Source organism: Branchiostoma belcheri, unplaced genomic scaffold (assembly GCF_001625305.1).
Source record: "Branchiostoma belcheri isolate BF01 breed outbred unplaced genomic scaffold, Haploidv18h27 scaffold103, whole genome shotgun sequence".
Lineage (NCBI taxonomy): Eukaryota > Metazoa > Chordata > Leptocardii > Amphioxiformes > Branchiostomatidae > Branchiostoma > Branchiostoma belcheri.
Genome location: NW_017802414.1, coordinates 986,137 through 997,016, shown reverse-complemented (window position 1 = coordinate 997,016; position 10,880 = coordinate 986,137). Strand labels below are relative to the sequence as shown.

The following is a 10,880-nucleotide window of genomic DNA, read 5'->3' as shown; positions in this document are numbered from 1 at the left end:
ATGAATCATTAATCTAAAATAAACTAGGGTGTGCCCCTCACTGTCTAAACTTGTCTGAACACAACCTACAGTTACGGTAGTACATCATACAGAGAATAAATAATTGCGGGTACTTGGAAGTTGTGATCATTTTTTTCTGCACCGAACGTGACTTGATTTGATGTAAATCATTTCCTGTACGCAGCATGACTTGATTTGTCTGAACACAAATTTACCGTCATATAACTATTAAGTATGAGTAAACGTGATGTTAATTTTGGAGCAACGTTGTAGGTTTTGTCATCAAAGGGGAACATACCCTAGTAATATTACATGGCTAGTACGTTAATCCTATCTAGACCGGGTTTTTTTGGCTTGGTGGGACCGGGAACCCCCCTCAAAACTCGTGAACGGTATATCGTATGACCACCAAATTTTAGAGGATCGTGTACTAGTAAAAATCTGTCATAACTGCAATTTTTATGTCGTTATGACGTTATATGACGCCATTATGACCACAACCGTATAGATAGGTTATTCGCTGGAAACTCAATGGTATACGACGCAACTTTAACAACATAATAGAGTATTAGGATGTAACTTACGTTGCCTATAGCAACACCAGTGACGTCATAAAATGACGTCATGCATATTTAGAATTTCCGCCATCTTTGATAATCAATCTTGAATTTTGACAAATAGTTTTTTCTCAAGATAAAAGCTAAAATACATTGAAAAAAACACTAACGACGTTCATATAAACATTTTTGTAAAAGTAAATGGAAGTAGTAATGAAATTTTAAGGAAAATAACTTGGATTTTGGCAAATGACGTCATCAAATTAGCATAAATTATGCATTTCTAATAATGAAATTTACCTAAAATTGCATGAGCTATTATTAATATTAGAAATCATGTGTAACTTTAACATAAAAGCCATAAAATTCTATTGTTAAAATGAAAATTCCTAAAATTACCAAAAAATGCCCTCCAGAAACCCGTTGCCATTGCAACACCAAAAAATCATAATCTTATACCACTTATTATAAAATTGTTCCAAACAATATTTCAGGAAAAGTCACCAAGTTTGGTGGTTCTACCGCGCGCCGTTCGGACGCTATCCGACATCAAAGTTGGCGCGGACACTTTTAGTCCCCCCCCCCCGTCTAGATAGGGTTAACGGCTTGAATGTTTTGCTGTTTTTTCCTGCGATTTTTGATGTGACAGGTCTCCACCATGAAATCATAATCTATTACATCACAAATACACATTCTCAGAAGCAATGCTACACTATGTACATTCGTGGCAGATGCCTGAAGGGGGCAAATCAGCTCGACATTCTCTTGACGAAAACAAAGCGGTACAAAACGAGTCCAATCCCTTATTTCTTTGACCTTTTAAATTAACAAGCAAGTTGAAATCTCCCAATACCATCATTGTTTTTAATCCATTAGCATTTACTATCTTATAACTGTTTATAGTCAGTATTTGTTTATGTTTGTACCTAGTTTGTCAATGTCCTTTGTTTGTTTAGCCGACCTTATTGTTTATTCTGTGTTTAAAGACGTCTATTTTTAAAGTCTGTTTTTGAATGCGTAATTCAGCGATTTTATACGCTGCCATGTACCTGGAGTGTGGTCAATAAACTATTATTATTATTACAAAGTTCGTTTAACAACTTAAGACACCGCAAACCTTATTTCTCCTTCTCCCACAAAAAATAGATGGATTTATTAATACTAGTACTGTATTTTAACTTCCACGTGATCACCATCATCAAAAGCAAGAAAATATATTCTATGTATGGCAAAATGCTTTGTTAGAAACTCACTCCCTATGTGGATTGTATTAAATCATTCCAGATCTTGTTTGCTTCCATTTTCTACTGTTTTTTTATAATATATCTGTCTTTTCTTAACCTGCAGTGCCTGGCGTGTTCCTTGGTCTTGAAAACCTAGAGGAACTGGAGCTCAACAGCAATGCCATCTCTGTCATCCCAAAAGGCGCTTTTCGTGGCATGCCTCGCCTCACAACACTGCATTTGGAACAGAACCAACTGGCCTCGGTGCCAGTCGATGCACTTCTGCTGCCGCCAGTGTTAAAACGGGTAAACCTACAAAGTAACCTCATCACTCTGGTTGACAACAATGTCAATCGTCTGCATCAAAACAAGCAGCTACGTCTGTGGGTGAGCCGTAACAAGTGGCAATGCGACATGAAGTTAATGGGGTTTATGTGCAACCTGTCACGCTTGAAGGCTCTGAACCTCATCCATGATGCCGACTTTCTGATGTGTGCATCGCCTGCCGAAATGAAGGGAAGGTTACTATTATTTGTACCTACTAGGAACTGCCAGGCTGTTACAGACGTATATTCAGAAGAAGAAACATTTGTCAGCACAAACAATCCTAGAAGATCAGAGGCAACTGAGTCCACGGAATATGAGAAAACGTCAACCCTTGTGATCACCAAAACAATCGCCACCTATGACAAAATTCCCACCCATGAGGACTACACAGAATCTTCAAATGACACGCCAGTCTCTCAGCACACAACAGAGGTGGACCAAATTGTCGTTATCCTAAGGGGAGACGCAATCACCCACCGGAAAGACAACATCATCTATCTACTGGCCATGAGCGGTGCAGTTGCTGTGCCTCTTCTCCTAGTGTTGGCATTAGTGGCTGCCATCTTCGTCTACAAAGGCTGGCGTGGTGCGGGTTTGGCCAATTCCGACGGACCAGAGGATGACACCGAATACTCCGAAACAGAAGGGACCGAGAGGATCGAGCCGTATGCGGTGGTGTACGGACAGCCTGCCGAACTGCAGCCCTCTGAAAGGCAAAGTTCCACTACAGACAATCACTCCGACCCAGCTGCCCCAAACCAGGTGCACAACGACACCATTCAGCCATATGCAGTGGCCTATGCTGAAAATGAAGGGCCTGACACAGGGATCAAGCCGTACGCAGTGGCCACTGAGGAAGACCTGGCACAAAACGACAAGATTCAGATCCCCCTGTATGCCGTAGGTGGTCCCGACGCCCCACGAGATGCAGAGGTAGATTCTGCACCACTGAAAAACAACACTGACCAACAGTCAACACCCGTCGGACAATCAGAAGCCCAGCCACTGGAAAAAGATGACGTCGACATAGAGCCTGAGTATCTGGATGAAAAAGCAGAACATGGCAAACCGTCGACAAGTCTCGGCAAAGGTCCTTACAATGCAGGGGAAGAAGATGTGATTCCAACAGCGAGCAGGATCTATGGATTGCCGCCAATCGGTTCTGGAGAACATGGCCCATCTCATGCCCTGTACAGCCCAGCCGAAGGGCAGCCCCGGGATATCAGAAGCAGACCCTCAGCACTGTACGGAAAAGATCCGATGGACACTGTGCCTAAACAAGAGCCATAGCAGGGCTTGTATCCAGAACTGTGCCTTATTCAGAACCATGGTCAGGCCCGATTCTTTAGTCAGTCTAACTTAGCATTGTTTCAAAGACAAAGCCAAAGTTTATTGTACAACGATTGTCACGGGTACAATGTATGGCAAATAATGAAGTTACTAGTTGGTATGGAACTATCATAATACTACAAATATGGTCAACGGTTACTGTGTCTGAAAAATGTTGTAGATAACTACTGGCTAGAAAATATTTCAACTCTGTACGTACGGTCTACATTACGCCAAACTATACTTGTGTGAGGAAGGGAACAGTGAGTAGTTTGTACCTATACAAAACATGTTGTAAGACTACTAAAGTGTCGATTAAATTACTTGCCAGGAATGTTACAATTCTACATATAAATGCTAAGATACGCTACACTATATACATGTACTTGACAAAGTATACAATGATTCTACTTAGCTTATACAGCTATTCTAAGATTTTTTTTTGCATGGCATTATAAATGTATTGGCCTATATATACAATGTGTCGGGGCATGACATAAGAACATGGAATGTCTATTATTGTCCAATTCAGATCAACAGTTATGGAAACAAAAGGGCTTGAAATGCCATGTGTATGATTGTGCAAGTTGGTGCAGTGTAAGTTTTAGGTGCTGTGCACACACCAGTGCAAGCCACTTTACTCACTATGATTCCCAGTAGAAATAGCTTTCTTTAAGTTACAGTTGTTTACGAGGGAAAAATTATTGCTTTTTGAGGCTATTTCTCCTCATGTGCATAGTGCTAGATGTTTAGAACCCCGTTATAGTTATGTAATTGGAACCAACTAAGTAAAAGTGTCATTTTCATCCCTTATATCATTATTTTATCACCAATTAGTGAATATAAATTATGAAGGCAATAATTTACTTATTTTTTCTTTATTAAAACATTTAGAAGCAAAGTGGACAGGATGACGACACACTCAAGCCGAAGCTTAATATGTTCATGTCCCCATCTAACATTACAAAACTACAAAAGCAAATGCAAAAACAAAATGCAAAGCTTAATAATAACAGAATAGAATAAATAAGGTTACAATGTGTAAAATACTCCAGGCAAAACTTACAAAATTGATAGGAAAGAACTACTCAAATCTTTTAGTTTCCGTTATAAATGATTGAACAGAAAGTAAAAATTTTAAGTTATTTGGATATGATAGTGATACAGAACCTCTAAGGGATAAATAAAATAAACATCATCAGAGAGATCATTGAGGTTTATGTCAAATCCTACCAACTTAGCTAAATTGCTAAAAATTTATTAATTTATTTTCATTTGCCTACTTACCAGAACCTGATTTTTGAGATTCAAATTATCTTTCTAAAGCATAATCACTGCAAATTAATGATGTACAATTTATTGAAACAGCTCCTAAATATATTTGGATTTCAAATGTTGTCCAAAGTCTGTTTGATGGAGCTAGAAAGTAAAGCGAAAAGATGGAAAAATAAATAGTCGGAACACAACCGACCTTGTCCTTAGTACTATATACCATAATGATTTTACAGTAGATGCACCGATGTGTTGAAATTATCAGAAAAGTAAAATTAGATGTTGTTCTATGATTTGTTATGTTTACTGTATGATAAGGGGCAATGTTATGTTACTGTAACTTTAAAGTTAGTGCAATAAAAAGATATACATACACAGCTGTTAAATACATATGTATCTATGTGATATGAATATTTCCCATTACCAAAATCATTCAATAATTTTTGTTTTTGTGTGTGTATGTGTGATTCCGAGAATAAATTAGATCAAGCAAATTTTAACATTGTATTGTAATGGTCATAACTGTAAATGTATAATCATTTTTAGACTGACACCTCTGTAAATAGCCTCATAATTCAGCCCTCCACGGACGTCAGGAGGCATGTATGTCTTGTGCGAAGATCTAATAAACCAGTCTAATACTGCTACTACTTGATTAAAGATTGTGACTATTGCTGACCACTACTTCCTAGGAACAGCAATGACAGCCACACATTTCCTCATCCATTCCTCAGATGATAAGATGGACAGCATAAATCTATGGTGAAAAAAGAAGTAAATTTCCGCACATTCAAAAGATTGAATTTTTGTGTAAAATTGATATTGCCTAAAGCTACCTAGTGAGGATGCTCTACTGTGTTCAATGGCAGCGAGCTCTAGGGAAAATAAAGTATGGTTTATAATGTTTGGTGTCCTTAACATCAAACTTGTGTGCACTTTGTATTTTTTTAATCTATTGAATAAAACTTATTTATGTTGTCATTGATGGCATAAGGACTTCATGTGCTTAAAGGCGGTTCAGGGCAAACTTTAAAGAGCCCTCATATCATATTTTATTATTAAGTAAATTTTAAACACACCGGGCCACATCTGCATGTCGCATCCCTCTCATCCCACCTCTATCATGCACCTGTTGCCCTTCTTCAGTGTTGAATTCCATGTCTGAAAAAAAACAAGAAAAAAAAAAACAAAATACATGCAGGTCACAACAATTCAGTTTAAGTAAACAAGACATTAGAGATTTGAGAGTGTTTTTATTCTTTTATGACTGTAATTTTAATATATGGTATTAAATTGAATAACATCATTAAAAGAATTACTCACAATAGCATGTCGTAATTTCTCCGGTAATAGAACGAGTTTGTGTTTTACACGACAATTACGCAGACGTCATACCACATCTAACCAGTTTGTACACTAGGTCGAAAACCTGTCAATCAACTGAAACCCATCTTCGCCCACTAAACTCCAATCGTTGCTGCTTGTAAAAAGATACCGAATCCTACTAAACCCCCGCAAAACTTGTGTCCAAGAAGTAAAAAAAAAAAAAAAAAAACTGGCCGTCGCTACTAGTTAAGTTTAAGTAAATATAGTGAGTCATTATTAACCGATTTCTATGTTTATATCTGAAAAATATGATAAAAGCACCCATGGAATCGGGCAATCGGAACATTTTATCAAGTTGTTCTTTTCTATTCATTAGCTTAGATCTTACCTCCTTGTTTTCTGAAATATTGGTCAGAGAAAAAACTTAAGAAAAAAAAAACACAAAACATACAGATCATACCTGTGACTGATCCCGTTGTTAACATTGGCGGTCTGACAACGGTAAAGTCAATGTCTTCACATCCCTGAAGAAACTCTTCCATCTGCGCCATGTTTGTCAGAACCCGTCCCAGGAACAACGGATTGATAACCCAGCGGATAAGGAAAGGTGCCGGATCTAATGGAGTATCTGTTTAAAGAAAGATAAAGGCATTTCGGCCTAAGGAAAATTGTTGTGTTTCCTGCTCCCCGACCGACCCTTCAAAAAAACTATCGACCTTAGCTTTTTTGTGTGGACCGTTGCAAGGGACTTAGATTTTTCTAAATTACTTTGCTATCAAGTAAAACAGTGATGGATTGTGTTTTGACGCACATGTTCCAAATATTTCAAAAGAGGGTACGTCAAAGTTAGAGGATGTTGGAAAAATTACGGCTGTATGGATATTGGGATGTAAACGAAAATGTTTCACTTTGCTACAGAGATTTTGTTTCAAATTGTACAAACCTACTGTCAACCAACACATCCCCATCTACTCTAGTCTAGTATTGACATATTAAATTGACTAGATTGTATGGTTTAAGCTATATTAAATAATTACATTTACAAGATATTTTAAACTAGGTTATAAAAGGGGTAAACATCAATGGATCAATACATTAAAACACAATTTTTGCTCTTCAAATTATATAGATAATATTATTTGTGTTGTAATTTGTGGTATATATTCTGCATATTATAACGGTTTTCATACAATGAGACAAGGAACTGATATCCACGTAGTTATGTTGATGTCAACAATGATTGAAGAAAAAGTTGTATATAAAATTGACTTACCTGTGGTGTACCAAGATGTTATACAGACCAGACGTTTGACGTTGTTCTTCCTCATAGCAGTGACAATGACCTCCATGGAGTCTGTATAAAGCGTGACGGATCCAAACAGGGCATAACCTACAAAATAGAGAACAGTAACTGTAATGTGCGATCCACTTGCACAACACCATGTGATACTGTGACTTAACTTACTCCGCTATTTTACCAACACTAATATTAAATGCGATAATACAGTAAATATTAATGACAGTTACAGTCTACTTTACAGGACTCACACACACACATACACACACACACACACACACACACACACACAAACACACATATACACACACACACACAAACACACACATACACACACACAAAGAGGAACGGACATGCATAGGTACAAACACATACACAGGCACAAACAGACGCACACACCTCAGACATTTATCGTCATGTTTTTAAACATTCAAGCCTCAAAAAACCCTTTTTTAATATTTCTAATTTACAAAATAGATAAGTAATGAAATTTGATGGCATGTTTACATACTTCCAAGGCAGGAAATGACGGCATCTTTCTCCTGCAGATGAGGTTCTACAGTATCAGCAGAGGAAAGGTCTATCTTCTCAATCTGTGAAAAATATACAGAAACAAATGCTTGCAAACATTGTTAACTACATACGTCATTGTAGTTAGTTTTTTAATGAAGATTTACCACATTTGTGGAAGGGTTGACGTAACAGGTGACTATCACCTCTTCAAGATGTCAACAACAGACTAATCAAATACATATGACAAGTGATGTAAATAATAATAATAATGGAACTGAATTTGCATATCAATGTCTATAAACAAAATATGCTAAACAAAATATATAAAAAAATATATAAACAAAATATATAACATATAACGAAAGGTTACAGTTTAAAAATAGTTGTCTAAACTAACTGACTAACTTAAACCACTTTTTGTCCTGATATCCGTGACAAAAACAGATTCACTAAGAAGCCAACCTTGAGGTCCTTATTTGGCACCAGTCCCGCCATCTTGTCAGGGTCTCTCACCAGGGCAGTGACGTCATGACCTTGGGCTAGTGCCTGTTTTACAAGCTCCACACCTATATGAATATCGGGCATAAAGCGGGGTAAGGCCTAGATTGTATTTCTGGTTAGTAAATAGAAGGACTTTTTTTTTAAATATGATCCATCTACAGTGGTTCGTGACCGGCAAAATTATGAAAGTTTTATTTATGTTTAGCTTTAATGTAAGAATCTTAATTCACTGCAACTGACACAAATTTCTAAGGATAATGAGAGAGATAGTAACCCTTACCTGTAGAGCCACTGGCTCCAAATACTGCCAGTTTCATAGTCCACGAAAGCCAACCCAACACTGTAGGGAGTATAGTCACTTAGTCTGTAATAGCCTTGACATTTTGCCTTAGGCTAATAGTTTAAATTCTTACTAGTACCGTGAATGGTGGCATCCAATGTACCAAATGGTTAAATGGAAGCATACAAACGAGCTGTGTTAACTGTTAATAGTTGTCACCGTGGACATGTGAAACAGCAAAGATCTCATACAACATAGCAAAGGTTGTAAACAAGATTTTGTTTACCATGCTGATATTTACGAACAAAGCATGACCTTAAAACTTATATAAGTGGTGGTGGATAGCGACAAGAATCACTGGTAAAACGTACACGACAAGCTAAGGAACTACAAAGAAGACGAAATCAATGACATGCAAAAATATTTGCTAGGACAAAGGATTTAAACAGTACATGTGACAGCGCCGCCCCCCTCCCCCATGTGAAAAATCCTCACCGATTTACCCCCGACTGTTGCAGGCCAGGCGTCTGTGGGTGGTGCTATTGGCGGCCAATGACCCGAAAACATGACCTCTAAGTGTATATTTACCTTACCCCAGTAGGTCATGGGTTATCTGCGAGGGTAAGTACTGTATGTTGTTATGTAAAAGAAGGTGTGTTGGATATATTTTTGTTGCATTTGCTGTGGTGGTGACGAGAATGATCAAGTTTGATTAGACGCATTCTGGTATTTGATTCTGTGCTTGCTGTCGGATTGCTGCATTACTCTTTGATATCTTGTGTTGAATACAAGTTTGCTGTGGTCGCAATTTTTGGGTGGTAAATAGTTAATGGGGCAGGTTATACCTGGTGTAGGAAAGATGGGCTCTCCATCGTCTTATTACCAAATTATGAAAATGAAGGAAATGAATACGGTTTGTGTATCTGTGTGTGCTTATATGTGTATGTAAACGCATAATTGTGGTCATAATAACTATTAAAAGTCCTAATGGATTGTGCTTTTTAAATGCGAATAATGTAAATGAGGACTTAAATCGCATATTAAATGAAGACTTTTCTTACATGTAAGATGTGTAATCTATGACAAGTAACATCAAAATATACAACTTATGCAAGAAACCACCAAATATGCATAAATTTTAATACAATATTATTTCTTATCATGGGCAAAATGACCACCGTCCCCAATGTGTAATTTAGCTAAAGGTTGACATCGTTAGAGATAGATTATGTTGATGCAAGATTTATTTGCATATCATGAAATAAAACGTTGGTTCATTCTTAACCCTATCCCACAAAACATTCTTCCACAGATGGCATTATTTTTGTGCGAAATCGTTTCTAAAAAGATACCTTAAATTGACGTAAATATGTCTGCGATGCTGCTTTCAAAAGGAGAATTTTAAATACACGACAAGTGCATGACATAGGGGATTTTATCATACCTAACAAATTTCGTGTGAAAACATCGCAAACCTCTCCCCCCATCTTAAACATGTTTATGTGCCAGTTGAAACCAAAGCGTCGTACCCCCAGCGTTAACCTCTTCCCCCATCTTAAACATGGTTATGTGCCAGTTGAAACAAAAGCATACTACCCCTAGCGTAAGCCTGTCCCTCCATTTTAAACATAGTTATGTCCAAACTCTTATATAAATACGTATTTTTAACAAACCGAGAACATGCCGAGCAGGCCCTGTTTTAAATGTGACTCCAGCTTTACAAAGGTTTGCGCAGCATAGGGCAAGAGGACTGCAAAAGAGCAGGTGCAAGTTAGACTGAAAGCAGTGTTGAGCCCGTTAACTGACCTTGCTTTCCCATCACAACATGATTCAAGTTTGAGCAGTGTTTCCAACAATTTGTCCCGTTGCGACACGTTGCTAACGACCTGCCTCCCCCCCGCTCTTACATTGTTTGACGCTGTGTTTAATTCTAGTACGAAATACGATATTAAGGCACTACTCGCAATTGACAATGTGTTTGGCAATGTACGTTCCGTCCAAATACAGAAAGTAGGTTGTATTTGTATTTAAGGTACGTGATCTGTAAAGGTATATGTATACATACATGAATATATACATTGCGTTATATACATAGTTATTTCATAGTTGTTTGACAAGTTCATTGCCAGCAAGAGATTTAGCAAGGCCCACATTTTCACTTAAAGTTTAAAACTGTGTTTACTACTTACAGAACTTGTTTATTTTCCCTAATTTTTCCCTATGTTGTGTTATATATAACGGGGAGAGGGGTACAT

General features: G+C 37.5%; 2 protein-coding genes across 4 annotated transcripts in view; one reads left to right on the top strand and one right to left on the bottom strand.

Moving 5' to 3' along the window:
- Positions 1–4,601: 4,601 nt before the first annotated feature.
- LOC109475518 (flavin reductase (NADPH)-like) lies at positions 4,602–9,176 on the bottom strand. Of its 2 annotated transcripts, XM_019776162.1 has the most exons (8): positions 9,121–9,162; positions 8,626–8,685; positions 8,307–8,410; positions 7,843–7,924; positions 7,308–7,424; positions 6,495–6,662; positions 5,788–5,869; positions 4,602–5,465 (listed from the first exon to the last, which is right to left on the bottom strand). In XM_019776162.1, exons 2-8 carry the CDS (start codon positions 8,660–8,662, stop codon positions 5,390–5,392), a joined length of 666 nt encoding a protein of 221 aa, XP_019631721.1. In that variant the 5' UTR covers positions 8,663–8,685; positions 9,121–9,162; the 3' UTR covers positions 4,602–5,389. The 2 variants fall into 2 exon arrangements, with proteins under 2 accessions (XP_019631721.1, XP_019631728.1); XM_019776169.1 differs by lacking the exon at positions 8,626–8,685 and having other exon boundaries at positions 9,121–9,176.
- The window catches only part of LOC109475478 (UDP-glucuronosyltransferase 2C1-like), an 18,138-nt gene continuing 16,411 nt past the window's right edge, over positions 9,154–10,880 (top strand). For both annotated transcript variants that reach the window (XM_019776118.1, XM_019776100.1), the window contains exon 1: positions 9,154–9,246. The gene's annotated coding sequence lies outside the window, so the exon portion shown is untranslated. The remainder of the gene's footprint in view (positions 9,247–10,880) is intronic.

Bases quoted from the DNA above. Each gene is read 5' to 3' on its own strand.
- LOC109475518 (XM_019776162.1), bottom strand. From the start codon at position 8,662: ATGAAACTGGCAGTATTTGGAGCCAGTGGCTCTACAG. The intron at 8,411-8,625 runs GTAAGGGTTACT...ATATTCATATAG, and splicing joins TGGAGCCAGTGGCTCTACAG to GTGTGGAGCTTGTAAAACAG. The intron at 6,663-7,307 runs GTAAGTCAATTT...TTCTTTAAACAG, and splicing joins AACATCTTGGTACACCACAG to ATACTCCATTAGATCCGGCA.